The 22,223-nt window shown below is 39.6% G+C and overlaps 2 protein-coding genes across 2 annotated transcripts in view; one reads left to right on the forward strand and one right to left on the reverse strand.

Moving 5' to 3' along the window:
* Window positions 1-2,800, forward strand: part of LOC113015217 (butyrophilin-like protein 2) — an 81,922-nt gene extending 79,122 nt beyond the window's left edge. The window contains exons 6-7 of the mRNA XM_026157173.1: window positions 2,380-2,567; window positions 2,648-2,800. Coding sequence (XP_026012958.1) covers window positions 2,380-2,567; window positions 2,648-2,800 — 341 coding nt within the window. The remainder of the gene's footprint in view (window positions 1-2,379; window positions 2,568-2,647) is intronic.
* Window positions 2,801-6,823: 4,023 nt separating this feature from the next.
* Window positions 6,824-15,157, reverse strand: LOC113015228 (Fc receptor-like protein 5). The gene is made up of 5 exons (XM_026157178.1): window positions 15,052-15,157; window positions 9,333-9,386; window positions 8,803-9,063; window positions 8,179-8,436; window positions 6,824-6,996 (listed from the first exon to the last, which is right to left on the reverse strand). The coding sequence occupies exons 1-5, from the start codon at window positions 15,155-15,157 to the stop codon at window positions 6,824-6,826; spliced, it is 852 nt and encodes a 283-aa protein (XP_026012963.1).
* Between the last annotated feature and the right edge of the window lie 7,066 nt (window positions 15,158-22,223).

The following is a 22,223-nucleotide window of genomic DNA, read 5'->3' on the forward strand; positions in this document are numbered from 1 at the left end:
TACTAAATTGTTAAATGGATATGATATAGAAATACTTTAAATAATAATGTTCACTTAATACCAACATTTCTAAAAATTGTATGCTTTTGTTTCATTTTTCTGTTATCATGTATTTTCTGTGTCAGGGACACTTGACAAATGAAAAATCTAAAAAAAATTACATAAGCAGGATGTGAGCTTAGGGATGTGAGTTAAAGGGGCTCAAAATAACTGAATAAATGTGAATTAAATGTGATTCAAAAAGTGCCAGATTTTGACCCACCACGATGTACTTGATATTGAAAGCATGAAAAATAAAATGCTTATGGCTTCATTATATACAGTGTCTGGGAAGTATTCACAGCACTTCACTTGTACCACATTTTGTCATGTTACAACCTTAGAGAATCTGATATTCGAAAGAAGGGACTGCTCTCACAGCTAGAGATTGACGAGGTACAACACAAATGCTACGGCAAAGGGGAGCCAGGACGCCAGGTCAGGAGGGTGACCTGAGATTCGCTACCAAGCCCCAAGTGCGATAGAAGAAGGATCGTTGATGGCGAGAGGAACTGACCTGAAAGAGGATCATGGCCAAGCTTGAAACCTAGACCCCCCGTAGCCGGTTACCAAGACTACATGAAGTACCCTCAGAAGGTCTGCTAGATGATGTTAATGCAGCACTACGGATGATACCTACAGCCACCATTACCAAGACTAACAAGCTGATCTACACTACAGCAGCAGTGATCAGTGAGATGCTGGGCTACAAATTGAACAACCACAAGGGGCAGTACCCTCCATGGAGAAGGAGGCTAGAGGCTAAGATCAAGGTAGCACTGAGGGAGGTTAGCCAACTATCAGAGCTGCAGAAAGGTGCAACAAAGAAGATGCCTAAGAAGTACAGCGAGATATCCATACCTGGCTTTGGAAACTGCCAAGCAACGACTCACAACCTTGGCCAGCCTCTTGAAGAGGTACACTAGAGAAATCGAAGGTAGGAGAATAAACCAGCTGTTATGATACTGTAGCTCCTGTGAAAAATAAGGCCTCTAATCAGAAGTACCTGACTCCATTGTATAATTCTCAAACACATACCCTAAAGCAGATGACTCGTAAGCTGGAGAGGAAATGGCGTGTCACAAATTTAGAGGATCATCATTTAGCCTGGAGAAATAGTTTGCTGCTTTATAAGAAAGCCCTCCACAAAGCCAGAACATCTTACTATTGATCACTGATTGAAGAAAAATAAGAACAACCCCGAGTTTCTCTTCAGCACTGTAGCCAGGCTGACAAAAAGTCAGAGCTCTTTTGAGCCAACCATCCCTTTAACGTTAACTAGTAATGACTTCATGAACTTCTTCACAAATAAAATGTTTTATCATTAGAGAAAAAATTACCAATAATCATCCTACAGATGTAATATTATCTACAGCTACTCTTAGTACCATTGATGTTAAGTTAGACTCTTTTTCTCCAATTGATCTTTCTGAGTTAACTTCAATAATTACTTCCTCCAAACCATCAACGTGTCTTTTAGACCCCATTCCTACAAAACTGCTCAAAGAAATCCTGCCATTAATTAATTCTTTGATCTTAAATATTAGTTAAACTGCAGGAATGTCTTAAAGACATAAAGACCTGGATGGCCGCTAACTTTCTGCTTCTTAATTCAGATAAAACTGAGGTTATTGTACTCGGCCCTGTAAATCTTAGAAATATGGTATCTAACCAGATTCTTACTCTGGATGGCATTACCTTGGCCTCCAGTAACGCTGTGAGTCATTTTTGACCAGGATATGTCCTTCAACGCACATATTAAACAAATATGTAAGACTGCTTTCTTCCATTTGCGCAACATCTCTAAAGTTAGAAATATCCTGTCTCAGAGTGACGCTGAAAAATCCAAACGGGACACAAAAAAAAAGAAAAAAAAGAGTGACGCTGAAAAACTAGTTCATGCATTTATTACTTCCAGGCTGGACTACTGCAATTCATTATTATCAGGATGTCCAAAAAAACCTTCAGTTAATCCAAAATGCTGCAGCAAGAGAACTGACAAGTACTAGAAAGAGAGAGCATATTTATCCTTTTTTAGCTTCCCTTCATTGGCTTCCTGTAAAATCCAGAATTCAAAATCCTGCTCCTCACATACAAGGTCTTAAATAATCAGGCCCCATCTTATCTTAATGACCTTGTAATAATAATAATGGATTGGATTTATATAGCGCTTTACAATGCCACTATTCATTTACTCTCGCATTCACACACTGGTGGAGGCAAGCTACGGTTGTAACCACAGCTGCCCTGGGGCAGACTGACAGAAGCGAGGCTGCCATATCAAGGGGGGGCGAGTCTGGGTACAGGTCTCTAGTAGACAACGTTCTTGTCTATGGTGAGGGGAAAAAAACTACCTCATCCTCAACAAGGACAAGACCAAGGAATTAATACTGGACTTCAGGAAGAACCTCCCTCCCCTGCAGCCTCTTATCATCAAAGTGACAGAGGTGGAGAGGGCCAACGGCCACAGATTCCTGGGACTGCAGGTTGCATCAGACCTGAGCTGGACTCTCAACACCACAGCAACAGTGAAAAAAAGCCCAGCAAAGGCTTTATTTCATTTGGCTGCTCAGGAAAGCCAGTATGAACCATCCGCCCTTTCACCCAGGCCTACAGAGGACTGATAGAGAGCATCCTCACCACAGGTATCACTGTCTGGTATGGAAACACCACACAGACAGAGAGGAAGGCTCTGCAAAGAGTCATAAAGTCTGTGGAGAGGATTATAGGAACAAAACTTCCTTCCATGGACCTTCTGTAGGCGCAACACTGCCAAAAATGAGCAGAGAGAATTATCAGGGACTCACACCATCCAGCTCACTCTCTGCTCAGACACAAAAACTGCATATACAATCTGAGACACAACAGAGCGGACAGAATCATCACACACAGAACAAGGTTTTTCAACAGCTTCTTCCCCGCAACTGTCAGATTCATGGCAAAACACAAACACTGAAATATTCACACAACACTGAATACGCCACAGTCAGACTGATGGCAAACAAAAAACACAGAACACTTAAAATAAAACAGCACTACTTTACCTCATTTTGAATGTATGATCGGTTCACAAACTAATGTGCAATATACTCACAACAGACTTGCGTAACAGATCTGTGAAAAATTTGCAATATTATGAGTGCAATACTAGAAGTGTATTACAACACTCTCTGTACAGTTTTTTTTAAATGTATATAGCAAATAATATGATTGCGCCACTTCTTACTTTATTTCTATCTTTCTTTTTTAGCTGCTCTGTCTTTATACTGTTAAAAGTGTGACGTGACCTGGAAAGCTCTGCACAAGAATTCCAATGTGCATGGACTGTCAGTCCTGTGTGCACATTGGAAAATAAAAATCTTGAATCTTGAATCTATTGGAAGATAAACCTTTTCCCTTTCTTTGGCTTGAGCGCTCTGGTGCAGGTTATCACCAAGGACATCTCTGTACATTGCTGCATTAATTTTTTTCCTCAAGTAAGTAAAGTAAGTAAAATTTTATTTATAAAGCACCTTTCTAGATAAAAATCACAAAGTGCTTCACAGAAGCTAAAACCTAAAAATAAAAATCAACCAAAAGCAAGTTTAAAAAGATTAGTTTTTAGCTGTTTTTTTTAAAAGCGACCACGGAGTCCACAGATCTCAGGCTCAAAGGGAGAGAGTTCCACAATCTGGTGCCACAGTTACAAAAGCTTTGTCGCCTTTTGTTTTCAGCCTCGTGTGTTGGAAAACCAGCAAGCCCTGGTCACATGACCTCAGGGACCTGCTGGGAATGTATGGATGTAAAAGTTCACTTACATATGTTGGTGCTTGTCTATGCAGAGCCCTGAAAGTCAAGGTCAAAACCTTAAAGTGGATTCTGAATTTAACGGGGAGCCAGTGCAGCTGAATCAGCAGGGGTGTGACATGGGAGTACTTGGAGGACTTGGTCAGAAGCTTTGCAGCAGCGTTCTGAACAACTTACAGACAAGTAAACAAAGAATTACAATAATCCAGACAAGATGAAACAAATGCATGAATGACAATTTCTAATTCGGAGCGCGATACAATAGGACTCAGCTTAGCAATGTTTCTCAAGTGATAAAAACAGGAGCGAACCAGAGATTTTACATGGGCATCCAAAGTCAGGGCTGAGTCAGTAGTAACACCAAGGTTCCTGATAGACGGTTTGGCAAATGTAGCAAGTGGACCCAAGTTTTCCATAACACTTGGTACCAAATTTTTAGGAGCACAAACAAGAACTTCAGTCTTCTCCCCATTTAGTTGAAGAAAGTTTCCAGCCATCCAACCTCTAATGGAGTCTATGCATTTATGCAAAATCTGTAGCTTGGAAACATCATGGGGCTTAACCCTTTAACCCTTTAAAACTGGTGGGAGCGGGCACGCTCTGTTTTGCATAACTATTTTTAAATCCCGGTAGCTCTGCAACCACGTAAGCTAGCGCAATAATTTTTTTTGCATATGAAACCGGAGGAGTTGTACTTACATCTTAAGCCATCAGCTTGTCCTAGGTCACAGTTTCCTTCCACATATAGCTTTGCAAAAACTGCATAAAAAGCACTTGCAGCAACAAAAACATAATATTCCAGAAACACGCTTTGCCGATCCGATCAGCTGTTCATAACACTTCCTACGTTGGAATAGACGTCAGCGCGAACTTTTGCATGTCCGCCATTACCTGCTCGAAACCGGAAGTGACGTCATTTCGCAGAAATGTAGTTTTTTTTACCATATAGCCTCATGAGCCTATACTGGAGTTTTTAAAAGTTATCTTTGACTTTATGACTTTCTGTGTCGTTTCTGGGATGCTTAGAACTCATATTGCACTGCTGGAAATAGTTTATTTTGATGCATATGCTGCTTTTTTGCAAATTTGCAGTATAATATTTATTTTCGTTTTTCCTGCAGTATATAAAAATTGGTGTATTTCAAAAATAAAACTATGAAGACACTCAAAATAAATTTCCTGTGGTGGAAAACTATTTTGTGCAACTTTTTTGTATTTACAGTTTTGAGGGATAAGCCTCTTAAATTTCTTGCAGCAAAGTGTAATAAACTACAAAAAAATTGAAAATCATTTATTTTAACATATATTTCTAGTTAGAGAAATTTAAGAGGCTTATCCCTCAAAACTTTAAATACAAAAAATTTAAGATGCGAGAGCTAACCACATGTCGAATAGGAGAGAGGGACAGATGAAAGGACAGGTTAAAAAGAATACAATGACGGTCCGAAATAAAAATGTCCTCAGTACAAATAAAATCAATGTTTATACCTAAAGTAAAAACAAGGTCCAGTGTGTGTCCTTTGCTGTGTGTGGGACCAGACACATGCTGAGTAAAATGAACAGAATCCATGACGCTAAGGAAACCTCTGGCAAAGAGGTCAGAGTCATCATCAACGTGTATATTAAAACTCCCCGATTATAACCAGTCTGGACAGCTTCAAAGTCGAGGATAAAAAGTCACTGAACTCCTTTAAAAACATACTGTTTAGGCCAGGTGGACGATACACTACAGCGCAGTAAAATGGATCTTTATTTCCGATTCTAACCAGCTGTAGATCAAAGGATGAAAAATGTCCGACCAACACTGTGCGACAGTAAAACCGGCTTCCAAACACCACAGCGACACCTCCTCCTCGACCCGACGTGAGTACCCACTCGGGCAAACATCATCACATCATGATGAAGTGACTCCCTTGCTTCACTGAAGGCATGGCAGTGGCAAGGTAATGAGCAGTACCTGGTTCAGATCAAACCAAATCATTTTGATTCTCATGGTCTGAGAGTCCCTCCTCTTTGACAAACTCTAGATGGGCATTCGTGTGCCTTTTACTGAGCAGTAAAATCCCTGATTAAAGCCCTTCTACCCTGATTGCTCAAACTGGCCAGGGCTAGGATGAGCCCTTGTAATTCCAAACCTTTTCTATTTTACGAATGATGGTGGCCACTGTGCTCACTGGCACCTTAGGTGCTGGAGATTTTTTTTTCTGTACCCTTCTGTACATCTGTGCTTGGATACAAACTTGTCTTTAAGGTCTACAAACAAGACCTGTCTACAGACCTGTTATATTTTTGTTTTTTATTACACTTTGTCTCTTTGTCATTATGGAGTATTGGGTGTAGAATTTTGAGGTGAAAGTGAATGTAATCCATTTTGAAATACGGCTGTAACATGACACAATGTGGAACAAGTAAAGCGCTGTTAATACTTTCAGGATGCACTGTACATGTTAAACTTACTCTGGGAGGAAATCAGCTCATTCTGAGGTAGTCATGTGGGACCTTTGTTCAGATTTATCTGATGTTTTAGAGAATGACCCTGTGGGTCATTCATCTGTTTGCATGATTTTAACCACAAACTGAACATCCAATGACTGAGACTTTATTTTATTTTTATTTTGTTATTTTATTTTGTTTTATTTTGTGTCCACTGAACAAGGATGCAGTTTCTCACCTGTGTTGTCTTCACATGAGCGTGACCCTTGTAGTGATGAAAAACAGGCTGATACTGAAAAACCCAAGAAAAAAAATCAATCAGTAGGAAAGAGAGCAAGGGAAATGTTAGGGAATGTTAATGCAATGATGTCTAATAATCAACAGTAATCAATCAGAAGCTAAAACATTTAAAAAAAAACTACAACAAAAGCAAAACATAATCCTGTGTTGCATTCTTTTAATAGGACAGTTTACTTATCTGGTAAATAAGTCTGATAATAATAATTATACCTAATACCTGACATATTAGGAAATTAAAATGAATGAACAGTCTATTTATATCTGTCTACTTTCTGGGAGACATGGTTTCTGTACCTTTGCATTTGTTTTGAAGAAGCAGGCCCACCAAGAAAAACAACAGATCGACCAGCAAAACACAGATAACAGTCCAGAGCAGAATGCCCTTTTTAGGGAGGGGACTTTGTGAAAGATCAGTCTCTTTGTGAGGCACTGGAAAGGCTACATTGAAGATATTAAAGCAATTTAAGAAAAATACAAATTAAAACAAACAAAACAGGGATATATATATATGTATATATATTAGGGGTGCAACAATACTCGTATTGATATTGAACCGTTAGATGCAGTGCTTTCGGTTCAGTACGCATATGTATCGAACAATACAACATTTTTTATTTATTTTATCAACTTTTCTTCTGACGATGCTGTCTGTGTTGAGCGCTCAGTGGATCTGCGTTCGACTACTCTGCCTAGGATGCACTGTCGAGTGCAGATTCACTGAGCGCAGCGCAAGCTAGCAAGACAGAAGCTAAGCTCGTTGCAACATGGCAACTACCTCAACGCTACCCGAAATTGAACCTCCCCCACCCTCATTCAGATCTGGCGTTTGGAACTGTCTTGGTCTTCATGTGAAGCATGACCCTGATGGTAAGTGTGTCATGCACAAAAGTATAACAGTATGTCAGATGTGCCACGCAATGCTCAATTTGTGGGAACTAGTGCGTTAGCACAGTTAGCTTGTTAATGTGTTGACACCGTCTAGCCCCACGCACGGGGTGATCCGTGGTAACTTGTTAACGGAGATTTGCCGTGTTATGGCGTTAATGTCATTTTAATGAGTTTAACGCTGACAGCACTAGTGGGAACACAATGAATATGACTGCACATTTACTCCGACAGCATCCTAGTGCAAAGACAAGTGGAAGCAGACAAAAACAACAAGCACGCATGCTACAAACTTTACCCGAGTCATTTAGACAGCCGTTAGCACATGATTCTCCTTATGGGGACCTGATATGTTTAATATGCTGCTAAGAATATAGCCCAGAAGAAGCGTATAGTATAGCTTTTATTTTGGAAAGAGCAATTTCTCTGTAATAAACTCTTTTCCAAAGATGAGTGATTTCTCGATCAGATAGATTTATTTTTTTTATTTTGTTGTTTCAGCAACATTAAATTTAAAAACTGTACTTTTGAGTTAAAATATATATTTATAATTTTAATAAATGATAAATTAAAAAGGCATGAACATTTTTTTTTGTATCAAAAAAATATCGAACCGTGTCACCAAAGTATCGAACCGAACCGTGAATTTTGTGTATCGTTGCACCCCTAATATATATATATATATATATATATATATATATATATATATATATATATATATATGATCTAAATCACCTTTGCTTTGTTTTATAACAGCTAGCCAACTCTCTGGTGATTCTCCAGCTCCAGATATGCTGCACTTGTAGAGTCCTTCATCTGACTTGGAGACATTTTTGATGGTCATGCTGCTTTGATACCAGGTCCCGAGAGAAACACCATCTTTGTAGAAGTCAGTTATGTGTTCTGACTGAGTTTTCTTGTTTGTACAATTAAAGGTCACCTCATTTCCCACCTTCACGGGGATGGTTGGACTTTCCAAGATTACAAAACCAGCTGGGAAGTGTGATGAAAATATATTTTATCAGTTAATTTTTTACATATTTTAGTAAACATCCGACTATGGAAAATTACATTTTTATGAAAAGTGCTAAAAACAACTATAGTAGGTTCAGCCTTGTATTATAGACTCTGCTGGGTAATAGGTTTTACTCTGTACCCTTATCTACTTTTGTAATCTCTTGTTAACAGATAATATTGAGTATTAGTGCATTGTTGAGTATAAATAATGTGCTTCATATTCATCTTGATTGTCCCCTTATAAGGGGATATTTTAAAGAAATGTTGCCATATATTGTCAGTGGACATTAGTAAGGTTAGTAACATATAAATATAAATAAAGCATATAGTCACCCAACATACCAGTGATAGAAATGTTCAAAACCTCACTTCGTTCTCCCTCTTCATTTTCACACCAGTATTCTCCACTGTGTTTTTCAAAGATGGGAGAAATTGTGCAGGGTGATGCTGATATATTCAATGTGAGGGAAGCATTTGCTATTTTATGGGATTTCCACTTCACAGTCCATTCACTGATGCTGTTATCTTCCTCACAATGTACAGAGACATTATCATATTCAAAGAACTGAAGGCTGTCTGGAACAATGCGAGCAAAAACTGCACCTGAGACAGAGATATGAAGAAGGAAAGCAATTAAATGAATTATCTGTTCTTAAAACAAGAAAAAAATCTTTCAAAATGTGTTAGTATTACAAAATAAAAAAAATAAAACTCCAAAGGCAGTGACATTACTTTCTAGGCAGGATCTGCTTGTGTTAAAAAAGGCAGACCATTAAAGACTACAGTTTCAGAGCTTCAAACAGTTTTGAAAGTAGTTGAAATCTTAAATTTCAGTTTATATCAGCTATATCAAGTAACTGCTTCTTACTCACCAGCAAAGTTACTGTGGTCAGCTTGTGCAGCCATCAGGACTAAAACAGCAATGACTAAAGAGACAAATGGAATTTTGTGCATCAGACATATACGATTGCTATTGAATGATTAATTGGTAGAATTAATTGGTATTGATTAATATATTAATTAATTAATTGGTAGAATCAGTACTTACAAAGTCGAATACTGAGAGCTGCAGCCTCCATAATCTCTTGCTGTTGACTGTGAGAACATTAGACTGAAATACAACAAAGGCAGGATGTAGGTTGGGACTTCCTCTTCCTGTTTAATGTATTGCTGATGCTGATGGTGTAACTTGTAAGTAGAAATAGATATTAGTGCTATACACTAATAATGTTAAATGTCTCAGATATGACACATTCTCTGGCTATTTGCTACTGTTTTGGAGAGTAAAATTATTTAATTAATTAAATAATTCATTCATTATTGTCCTTTTTGTTTGTTTGTTTGTTTTTAGAGTTCCAGCTCAAGCATTTCAAAACAAAGATACTTGGACTAATGGGGGATGTAACTGATTACATAGCAGATTAAATCCATGATAAAAAAAAAAAAAAACTATCCAGAACTATTCTTCATTCCTCTGCATTATAACATTCAGTAAAGGCTGTTTTCCTCTCCCTTCACTTTTTCTTAGTTCCACTCTGCCCTCTGCTGTTAGCCATTTTACACTCCTCAGTACATATATTATTTACAGATGAAATGAACATTGAACCTTATAAAGTACAAGGGGTGTAACAGTAGTCTGATAAGGCAGAATTTATTTTCTCTATCATGCCATCAAGTTTGTCATAAGTGCACCAAAGGCAACTTAAATCTTCAAACACTAAGATTACCTAAGATTAGACATCACAAATGTGGAAGTAAAAATGATTTTACTGGAGAACTTTGACCTTAAATTGAACTGAGTCCGACATAAGCAGAGGTTGGCTTACTTGTTCATGTATACTGAGATATTTATAATTAGAGCTATTTGCATTAAATATTAATTGGGCTGTCTTCTATACATGATTTCATTGATGCCAGATATCTTATTTCTGTTCAGTGTACACTTCCAAGGTGGTGGGTTTTACAATTGCTGGACTGATTGCAGGTGGTTTGATAGTTGGTGTCATGAAGAAATATACACCTAAGTCTCAGCTCACTTATTCATAAAGCTCCATATCTTATATTTTATTTAACACAAGTGAATTGATGATATTGTAGTTAAATGGTGTTGACATTAATAAATGCTTAAAAAAACCCAAAATGTTTTTCATGTGGTTTATTGTTTTACAGTGGAATAAAATGCTACGAGAGAAAATTTACTATACTGCAATATCATTTACTCCTTGCATATTTGCAAAGAGTAAATAATATTTGCATATTTGTGCATTTCATCTTTTGATTGACATGTCTTGTTGTTGTTTCTGTTGTTGCTGTAGTGGAAAAAAAAAATAAGGAGAACTTGGAGAATCAGAAAAAACAACTCAACGGGGAACTTCAGGAGAGAAGGAAGAACCAGTAGGAAAACAGAGACAAGCTTCAGTCAGTGGAGACAAATTAGTAATGGAAAAACAAAACCTGTTGCATGCTCAATGGACACTGGATGAGAAAAAGAAGAATTGTGATAGAGAAATACTGAACAGAGACAAGTTGGTGGATCTGACAAAGGGAGTATTTTGTTAGAGTAGTCAGAAGCAAAAGGAATCAGAGCCACAAAAGGTCTTTGCTCTGATGACTATTAGTGGAAGAGAATATTCTAATTGGTTTCACTACAAACTACAAACATTCTGATATTAATTATTATTTTATTAGTATTTTAGGCATAACCAAACTTGGTAATATATTGATAATGGAGTTCAGTTCAGTTATCAATATATTACCCAATTTGAGCGTAAAGTGAAAATAAAATAAAAAATATAGAAAACATATCATTTTCTTAAGAAAACGAAGCAAAGAGAACATATTATGCTTGTCATATTTAAAAAAAAATTCTAACACTGGAATATTTCTAACATTTTGAGTTTTTTTCCAGGGTTAGAAAATCAGCACTGCTCAGTGTTAGTCATTGTAAATCTTTAAAACTGACTAGTTACTTTTAAAAATATAACACTGTCAAAAGTGTTCATTTAACACTCATCAGTGTTATATTTAACACTGTGGACACATATAGACACTCTCTAGTGTTAATTTAACACTGGAGATTTTGCTGTGTGGTGATCCACTGACAGGTAGCTGGTGACACGCTGGACTAAAGTCCACAAACAGGACCCTGGCATAAGTTCCCGGGCGGTCGAGGTGTTGCAGGATATAATGCAGCCCCATGTTCACTGCATCATCCACCGACCTGTTTGCCCGGCAGGCAAACTGCAGGGGGTCCAACTGGTGGCCTGTAATGTCTTTCAGATGGGCTAACACCAGTCGTTCAAAGGATTTCATGACCACAGACGTCAAGGCGACAGGTCTGTGATCATTCATTCCTGTAATGGTGGGTTTCTTGGGGACCGGGATGATGGTGGAGAATTTGAAGCAGAAGGGAACTTCGCACAGCTCCACGGATCAAATAGCAATACCTTGAGGATCTGCAGTTCATGTGACAGGACAATAGAGATTTAGTGTTTTAGTTAAATAAAAATAGAAAATATTAAATTGCTTAATGAGTAGTACTTTGAACCTTTGACATTTTTGACAACATTTAAGTGTCTTCAAGTTATTGAAACGGAGTTGAATTGAAACTTAATTTTAACTCTGAAACTTTTTCTACATACACAAAATAGAAGTGTTCTGTTTGTGTGTGTGTGTGTACCCATTTCTGATAAGTGATAGGAGGTCCAGCTCTTTTCATAACTCTTTTGGCTTGGCTAACTTAAAGGAGCTGGTTCTTATGACTCCCCAAGGACTATTTATTCATTCTGAGCTGTAAAACCTAATTTAACAATTATGAATGGATAGTGTGTGTGTGTGTGTGTGTGTGTGTGTGTGTGCGTGTTGGGAAGCAATTTTTTATTTAGTCTTTTATAAAAGACTTATTTTTTGCATTTGCTACTACAAGAGCATGGTACACGTGATGTAAGGTGTGGACCAAAAGTTAGAAATCTTTTGTAATGAAAATTTAAAAAAAAAAAAAGGAGGGGGGGGGGGGGGGGTTATCATTTTAGCAGGCTCCAAATTTTTACTAATTCTGCACTCAGCTTTGCAGTCTCCAGTAACATTGGAAAGCAGATCTTGCTCCTTTTCCATTGTTACTTGTTTTTTCAATTTTGCATCTCCGTCTCAAACCACAACACTCACTGTCTTTAGAAAGTCTCTCCTCTTACAATCTTTGATATAGTTGTATGACCCAAGTCTGTCTTTGCAAAATAGAGTCCTGCAGTTGCGGTTGGCCTCCATGGATTCTCAGCAAAGTAGAGGAGAAGCAACTGAAGATTTGACTCTTGTTGTTTGCTACAAAGAATTGTCTCTTAAGAGCCAGCTTGTTTACAAATGACACATCACTATTTCTGATGCTGCTTACTGAATTTTGCCTTTTAAGCAACACATGCTGTAAACATAACAAATTTAAATATATGAGTAGTAGTGATTTTAACGTAAGGCTTTAAACTGTCTGCTGTGCTACTGGGATGTAAGTGTAATAAAACAAGGTGTCTGTAAATGTCGGTATGTTTTTCCCATGTTCTAAAAGATGTTACCGGTAACTGTCTGCCCTCAAGCAGCCTTCACACCTCCCCAAAATAGAGACACTTTGGACACTCATTCCCCCATCTCCCCGACTCCCCACTCAAAGAGCCATCACCACCATCAAAGACTTCACCCACAGCACACCCCTCCTTACCCCAGACCTATGAGGATCTCACACCACATTATCCCACTACAACTCTTCATATTCATAAAGCAGATGTGAGGAAACTGTTTTGGCCTCTCGTTCAGACTGAGACAGCGTTTTCACTCAAGGAAAATGCATACATTTGAAAACTGTGCTTTCGCGTTGCAGTGTGGATATCAGTTTATACATGCTTCAGATAGCTTTTCTTCAAATTCTTTAATTTTCACTCACCTTTGCAACTTTGTACTTTTGTGTTACTTGCAGCAACAACTCCACCTCATTGTTAGTCCATTTAAAAAACTTGGTGCTTTTCCTCAACATTTTGCCGCAACGTTTCAAAGAGCCGGAAAGTGAATAAACGGCAGACAGAAATTAGGCAGGTCGAATCGTCTTGTGTTTTACGCATGTGCAGTACTGGAACAGGAGCAGATGGTGACATAGCATTAGTACATGTTGTTGTAAAAAACAAACAAAAATTCAGACAACCATTCCTTCAATGATCAATATCAGCAATATCTGACCTTACAGAACTCACATAGCAAAGCCATTTTACAAATTTGTCATACTCAAAATTCACTAAAAAAGTAATCTTTTACATCTTATAAATCTCAAAAGTTACATCAATCCAGCTGTTCAATGTTGGTGGATCCTGTGTTAGCCATCTTTTGTTGAGTGCCTTTTTACTTGGAGCTATCAGCACACCAAGTAAGTATTTATCCATACTCTTTATGTCTGAGGGTATTTATCCAAAAAATATGGATTTGAAATCAAAGGGTAAATATGTACCGAAGATGTCTTGCATCACTTTATGGACTTCTCTCCAGTAGCTCTTAATATTCTTACAATCCCAAAATATATGGTAATGGTGTGCTGTTTCATAGCCACAGTTCATCCAACGTTCACTGCTTCCATCATCATAATGCGTCTTTAAAGCTGGGGTAATGAAAAAAAAAGCAAAATATTTCCAGCAGAACAAAAGAAACAAAAATATTTTGCCATTCTTCTTCTGTAATCGCCAAACCTCCCTCTTTCTCCCATCTTTCTTTTATATACTTCGTTGAATAATTGCTGAGATCATGAAGACTTTTGTATATTTGTGAGATTACACCTTTCTTAATTTCCGACTTACAAGCATTTACAAAGAGTTGAATAAGTGGCCTCGTTGCAGTGGGTATTTTGTTTTTAATGTTTCGAGTATAAACGTTTCTTAACTGTAGATATCTATAGTGGTCTTGGTTTTCTAGATGAAATGTTTGCTTCAAAGTTTGGAAACTCATAATTTCATCTTCCTTTACAATACCACATATCGATGTAATTCCTTTTTCTATCCAATTTTTAAAACTAGGGTCTATTTGATTTGGTGTAAACTCTGAATCACATGCACGCCATTTTAATTTTTTTATATCCTTCTCCAGCTAATTTTCTTTTACCACATTTTTCCAAACCCCAAGTGTGGCTTTTACCCAAGGATTTCTTATTTTGAAAATGTAGTCCTGTAGATTTTTGTCTGCTAGAACTGCCTGCATATACATATTAGGTATTGTTTTGCATTTAATTTCTTTCCATGTTGCTACATATGATGGATCACACCAGTGCAACACTGCCCTGATCATTGCTGAGATATAGTATTTTTTTAAACATGGTAGGCCCCAGCCACCATTCTCTTTGGGCAGTTGTAATGTTTTGTATCGTACTCTGGGTCGTTTCGCTTGCCATATAAATCTAGAGATGTCGTGGTGCTGGGTCGTCACTGTGCTGTAGAAGCCAGGCTACAGCAATTAATCTCCGCTCACCCCTGGCTACTGGACTCTCTTCACCCGCTCGCACAGAATTTCATTCTTAACGAACTTCACCTCCACCCTCCAGCCAGCCAGCACATCCTCATGCCTGCTGACGGTTCCGGGGAGACCGTTCAGCCACCACTTGCTTCACCACCTGCGGCTCCCACGCTGCCACCTGGTCCAGCTTCATCCTCGCCTGCAGCAGCCTCCGAGCCGTCATCCTCGCTTGCAGCAGTCTCTTCATCAGCGTCGCCTGGTTCAGCTTCACCCACGCCGTCGCCTGGTCCAGCTTCACCCACGCCGTCACCTGGTCCAGCTTCACCCACGCCGTCGCCTGGTCCGGCTTCATCCTCGCCGTCGCCTGGTCCAGCTACAGCATCGGCTTCAGCCTCGCCTGGTCCGGCCTCTGCTTCAGCCTCGCCTGGTCTGGCCTCTGCTTCAGCCTCGTCTGGTCCGGCCTCTGCTTCAGCCTCATCTGGTCCGGCCTCTGCTTCAGCCTCGTCTGGTCTGGCCTCCACCTCGCCTGGTGCTGCGGGGGGCACGCAGCCTTCAGGTCCCCAACTGCCGCCTCAACATCGTTGGTCATCTGCCTTGCCGCTTGTTGGGCATCTACGCCACTGTGGAGGACCTCCTGAACGCCGCCACTGCCTTCCGTGTGGCCGGCCTCCGGACTTGCATTGTCACCGCCGCTGCCATGCGCACGGTCGGCCCCCAGAACTGTTTCCCCGTCGCCGCCGTTGCCGTCTGCACGGTCGGCCCCCAGAACTGTTTCCCCGTAGCCGCCGTTGCCGTCCGCACGGTCGGCCGCCTGAACTGTTTCCCCGTCGCCGCCACTGCCTTCCACATGGTCGGCCCCCGGAGCTGTCATGGTGCTGGGTCGTTGACCCAGCGTTTTGTGTTTTATGATAATTTTCCTCTGTTCTAGTTATTCTGTGTCCTCCCCCCTTGTGTCCGGTTCGGGTTCTAGATTTCCTGTTTTGTTCTGAAAGTCTGTGTCTGTTGTCATTGTGTTCAGCTTGTCTCCTCCGGTCCTCATGTGTATTGGGTTCAGCTGTTCTTCCCTCCTGTGTGTGATTACCCGATTACCGTGTGTGTGTGTGTTTGTGTTTGTGTGTATTTAGTGGGTGTTGGTCTGTGTTCATTGTCGGCTCGTCTGCGTTCTATCCGGTTGTTCAGTGATGACGCGACGAATCCTACTTCCGGGTCTAAAGTAGTCTGCGTTTAATATAGCTTTTGTGTTGTTAACATGTTTAATGTTATGTATTTTCTTCTATTTGATCTCAAAAAGCTCCTAAAACAGTCAGTGATCACTGTTGACCTCCCTCGGCTTTTATTACCGCTAATCATTTATTTAAGCTCAGTTTTTAAAACCTTAGGATGTAGCTACAGCCCAGCCCATGCAGCAGTAGGGGAGAGTGAGGTAAGATGAGCCACTTTTTACTCATGTTGCCCTGGATGTGAGAAAAAAATGACACAGAAATAGAATGATAACATATTCCTTTATTTCAGGATGTCTCCTTTCAAATGTAATGATCAGAATCTATGTCTGATGACGCTGCCCAAAATAATGACCTATTAAAAAAAAATGCTCCTTTGGCTCAACTTGCCCCAGATTAGGGGTAAATTGAACCTAGTCAGTGGGTAAACTGAGCCATCTTGGGGCAAACTGACCATGTAGTTTTTAAAATGTAAAACTGATCATATTGTGAAAACAAACCATTTTAACAGTTGTAAACCTGTGAGAACAAACCTGGAAACTGGTGGTTTCTAAACAAACCACCAGTTCAAAACCATTTATTCAAAAGAACTATTCAATATTCCAATGATCAAGGTTGCAGGGGAATATGAACTGTTGCTCCCTCCTTGCAGTTCCTCCAGCCTGTTGAGGTTGAGGTAGCTTCTTCAGCACATCCTTGCGTGGGAAAGATGCCTCATCATTTTCCTTGAACACAAACGTGGGTTTCTTACTGCTAGTGATCCCTCGGATTCTTCTGAGAAATCTGGCACTCACTTCGTTGTCTGCAAAGCTGTCAACCAGGCCAATGTAATGGTGGCTCCTGGATTTGGATGCAAATCTTACGATGACAAAGTCACCAACTACCAGGTCTGAGACATCTGGTTCACTTCTTTCATCGCTGGAACTCTCATACTCAGAAGTGTCTTCAAATGGGATGGGAACATCACTCTCCTCAGAGCTGCTTTCCACTGCAATTTTTGTCTGGGTTTGTTTCCTCTTCCACATTCCTTGCTTTTTGTGGATTATTTCTTTTTTGCCTTTCAGTTTATTTGTCCTTTCTTCATGGGCTCTCTCAATTGCCTGCTTTTCAGGTGTATCAGTCAGGATTCGTGTCGTCACACGCTTTCGATTTGTTTGTTTCCTGGGCTGCTGACTTTTGGGTAAGGGTAGAATATCAGTGGGAGACACATATCGAGCATGGTTGGGGTCACTTCGTGAACCACATGCATGTACAGGGTCTGGTGAAGGTAGCTCAGCAGAAAGAGAGGCTGAAACCACAGGTGCAACACCTTCAGCGGCAGGCTGCTGCTCCAGGTTGGGCCTGTCTGACACCATGGATGGCTCAAACTCTGCATCAGAGAAGATATCTCTGTTGTAAGGGAAAATCCCAGTGGCTCTAAATCCCGAGGAGATATTTCGTGGTGTCATTGCTGACATGAAAGCATCATTCACACAACCAGCAATTTGGTATATGCTGGCAGTTTTGCCTGGGTTGGACCTCATCCAGCCATCAAGAGCTCTGTTGTAATAGGTTTTAAATGGACCATACACACACTTATCCAGAGGCTGAAGGCGATGGGAAGTGTGGGGTGGAATTGTGAGCATTACAATACCACTTGTTTTTGCTATGTCCAAAGCCTTCAGTGAAATGTGGGCTTCATGGTTATCCATGATTAGCAGCAGTGGCAGGTCAGGGGAGCACTTGGTCTGCTGAACCAGATGTTCAAGGAACACAACAAAGACATCTTCACTGATCCAGCCTGATCTTGTAGTGGTACCAATTGATCCCGGAGGTGCTCCTGCAATGAAGTGGTCTTTGTATCTAACCCTTGGGAAGATAAACATCGGAGGGACTGCGTTACCAGTCGCATTGACAGCACAGACTACAGTCACCAGTTCGCCTCTTTCAGCAGATGTGATGGAGCCCACTTGTTTTTTTCCTTTTTCTGCCACTACCTGCTTTGGTGTCTGTACTGTTGTTACACCTGTTTCGTCAACATTAAGAATCATGTTTGGGGGGAATTTATACCTGTCAAACAAAAAAAGAGCAATGATGATTAGTTAAATTTTTAAGTAATGCAAAAAATGTTAGCTGAGAGTACGCATATTTATTCACTTAACTGTTGTTTGTAGTTGTCATAAATAGTTATTGTTTTTAATTAGATAACTTCTGTTACCTGTCGATCACTTTAGCCAGATTGTCAAAGAACTCCCCAACTGTAGTCTTATTGAAGGCTGTAGCTCTTCCCAAAGATGTTGCCTCAGGCATACGGCAAGAGAGATGGTGGCGTGCCAAAAAATTCTTGAACCATTCTTTACCTAAAAAATGTAATGGTAAAGTAGTAAACTACACAAAATACATTAGTCTGTGCCAACCTACTGAAATGTTGTTTCTTGCACTTCCTACCAGCTAAACCTTTCTCTGTCCAGTTGCTGGGAGTAGGAATGTTGTTTCTGCCTGCCAATTCTAATGCCAGTTCACGGCATTTCTTTGGGGAAATGCCATGGAACTGCTCTGCAAGCTTCTTGATATGCTCTGCTAGCTCCTTCTCCACCTCCTCAGAGAAGACTCTCTTTGCTGAAGCTGTTCCACTATAGCCAACCGATTTGACCTCCTGTGTGTCCCTCTTTTTAATATATCTCCTGGGTGTTGACCTGTCAATTTGTCTTTCTTTAGCCACTGATCTTATGGACTTTCCTCCCTTGACTTCACTCGCTGCCCTTTCAATCTCCTCCAGGGGTGTTGAGCCCCAGCTGGTCTTCCGTCTGTAGGTCCTTGGCATGATATCTTTTCTATAATAGTTAACATATGACAAATACAACAAAAGGGTTCAGTATACTGAACTAAAATACTATTTAATAAGTCAGAGCCTTAAATAAATTTCAGTGCCTTATGGTGGGGTAGGTTGAACCATTGGATCAATTTACCCCATAGCCTTTGGCTCACTTTGCCCCATAGCCACCATTTTGAAAAAAACGGGCTAGCTTAGCAATTTAGGCTAATCTTTAGAAAACTTCTTCAGATGATATTATATTTTAGAAACCCACCAACATGTATAATATATCATTTTAGACACAGATATATTTGTTTTAATATTACAGTCAATTTACCTAATATGCAGAAATTTTACTTTGACAAGCAGAAAACATTTTTTTGTATAATACAGACTTACCCCTTCTCCAATGTGCTCCTCTTTAATATAGCAGGATGGAAATGATGAGTGCTTCCTGGATTTATGGTCACATGACAAAACATGAACACAGTTACCTAGATACAAGGGGTGGTTCAACTTACCCACTGGCTCATCTTACCTCACTCTCCCCTATATGAATGACTAACCTCGTATTGTGGATGGATTATCTCAGTTGTTCTCCTGGCTGAAGTTTGGTCCTTTTACAGCATCCTGCCATGCGATTACATTTGTTCCTGACCACCGAGAACACTCACGTTAAATTTTATCGAGTGGAAAAAAAGTTAGCTTGTTTATATTATGCTAACATAGCTGTGTCGCTAGCGGTCACGTAGCACATCATTATATACCAGCTAGCCCAACTTCAGTAACCCTACAAACGTCACTGCTGTTTAGTTTTCTGTCTTCATTTATGTTGGAAGTGATAGCAGAGCTGTAAGTTTTAATTTGTTTCCAAAACCCTGCAATCAGGACATGCTATATTGTATTTAGATAGAAGCTAGCGAGCTAACTCCCTGCTAACTTCTAACTCCGTTAAATGTCATAAATTCCGTTTTCATGGATGCCTGGATGTTAAACTCAATTGTTACACCTGGTAGAGCAGAACGCTGATCATTTTATTAAAGATGAAAGACTTTAGACAGTTTTTCAACTCTCAGTAATGCCATAGTGATCGTTTGATATATGGACCTGCAGCGGAGTTTAGACCCAGACACGGCTAGTGACGTCAGACTGAACAACCGGATATGGTGTTTCGTTCCTGTCTCTGCGTCTCTCTGCCCCGCATCCCTTTTGTATGCTCTCAGGTTTGTCATTTAGTTCTCCCAGTTTAAGTTTCTTCAGTTGCTTTCTCATGCTTCGTTGTCTGTTTCTGCCACTGTCACCTGTAAATAAACCCTCACTCATATCATCAGTCGGCTGCCTGCATTTTGGGTCCTCCTTTTCCTCCAACACCACACGGCTCACCCCGCCAGCTGTGACAAGAGATCGTTTTATCCCATTCAGTAAAATCTTTTTGATTAATCTGGAGTGGGAGGGTCTGGAACAAATATAAAAATCTTGGTAAAACATAAATTTTGATGTTTTCTCTTCTAGAGCTTAAGCTCAGACATGGGATGTGATTCCATTTTGTAAGGTCCTCTTTGACTCAAATGGTTGTAATTTTTGTCGAATAGTCTTTTTGTATCTTTAGTAAGTGTTACCTCAAGGTAGTTCATTACCTCCAGCAGAGATTCCTCAGGTGTCTTTAGGCATAAGAGTACATCATCGGCAAAGCATGCTATTTTATGTTCCACATCATTTATTGTAACACCTGCAATTTTTCTGTTTTGCCTTATATATTGGGCTAGTGGCTCCAGAAATATAGCAAAGAGAAGAGGATACCAGGCACAACCTTGTCTCACTCCCCTCTTCAGTGTTAGAGGTTGAGTTAGGTGACCATTAATCCTAAGCCTTGCAGTCGGGTTATCATATAAAGCCTTTACATTATTTATTACCGGCTCATTAAAACCAAATTTATGCAAAACTCTATATAGGTAATGCCAACAAACAGAGTCAAATGCCTTTTCAGCATCAAGGCCTAGGATGACAGCCTGCTCTTTATGTTGTTGTATATAGTTCATTATGTGTAGAGTGCGTCTTATGTTATCCTGGGTTTGACGTTTATGGATAAAGCCAGTTTGATCATTATGTATGAGATTGGGGAGTATTTTTTCCATTCGTTTTGCCATTATGGATGTATAGATACGGTAATCTACATTAAGTACGGAAATGGGCCTGTACGACCCACATTCTTTCTTATCCTTGGCCTCCTTTGGTATGAGATATATAATCGCTTCTTTCCAGGTGGGTGGGATTTGTGCCTTTTCAAGTGCCCAATTGCATGTTTTTCTCAATATAGGAATAAGATCCTCTTTGAAAGCTTTATAAAATTCGGAGTTGAACTCATCACTTCCTGGCGACTTATTAGCTTTCAGGTTTCTTATGGCATTTTCTAATTCCTTTGCTGTTATTTCAGAGAGTTGTTTATTCTGGTCTTCACTCATTACAGGTAAATTGAGCATTTCAAGAAATGTGTCCATTTGATCAATTCCGGCATCTATAATTTTAGAAAAGAGTTGTTTATAAAAGGTTTTAAAGACAGACTGAATCTTGTCCTGCTTGCTTTCTATTGCGTTTTTCTGGGGATCTCTTATTTTGTATATTGTATTGTCTGCTTGACATTTCTTAAGTTTCCATGCCAATAGTTTTGTAAATTTGGAGCCATTTTCGTAATATCTTTGTCTACAAAATAGCATCTTCTTTTCAGTTCCCTGAGTGTACATTAAGTTAATTTCATTTCTTAGTTTTTTAATTTGTTCTAGTGTAGTCGGGTTTTGGTTTTGTGCATGGCTGCTTTCTAGCTGCCTCAGCTGTTTTTGGGAGTCCTGTAGTTTTTCCTGGTAAAGTTTCTTTTTCCTTGAGGCAGCTGCAATGATTTTTCCTCTTACTACTGCCTTTGCTGCATCCCACAGTATCGGTGGGGGCACGTCTCCATTATCATTTTCTTTCATTTACATTTGAATTCCGTTGATCATTTCTTTCCTAAAATTAGCATCGTTAAGTAGGCTGGGGTTAAATCTCCATATTGTATCTCTTTTGTTTCCCTCTTAAGTCAACTACAATATGCATTGGGGCATGGTCGCTAAGATCTATTGTTCCAATGTCTGAGTCAGTAATTCTAGATCTGTCCCTGCTATATACAACAAAATAGTCTATTCTAGTATACAATGAGTGATGTGAGGAATAGTGGGTATATCTTCTTACATTAGGGAACATTTCCCTCCATACATCATTCAAACCCATGTCCTTCATCAACT

Source organism: Astatotilapia calliptera, chromosome 3 (assembly GCF_900246225.1).
Source record: "Astatotilapia calliptera chromosome 3, fAstCal1.2, whole genome shotgun sequence".
Taxonomy (NCBI): Eukaryota; Metazoa; Chordata; class Actinopteri; order Cichliformes; family Cichlidae; genus Astatotilapia; species Astatotilapia calliptera.

Coding starts and splice junctions, on each gene's coding strand:
- LOC113015228 (XM_026157178.1), bottom strand. CDS start 15,157: ATGACGGCTCGGAGGCTGCTGCAGGCGAGGATGAAGCTGGACCAGGTG. Junction 9,387..15,051: donor TGAACGGTCTCCCCGGAACC/GTCAGCAGGCAT, acceptor TTGTCTCTTTAG/TCATTGCTGTTTTAGTCCTG. Junction 8,437..8,802: donor TTTGAACATTTCTATCACTG/GTATGTTGGGTG, acceptor CACACTTCCCAG/CTGGTTTTGTAATCTTGGAA.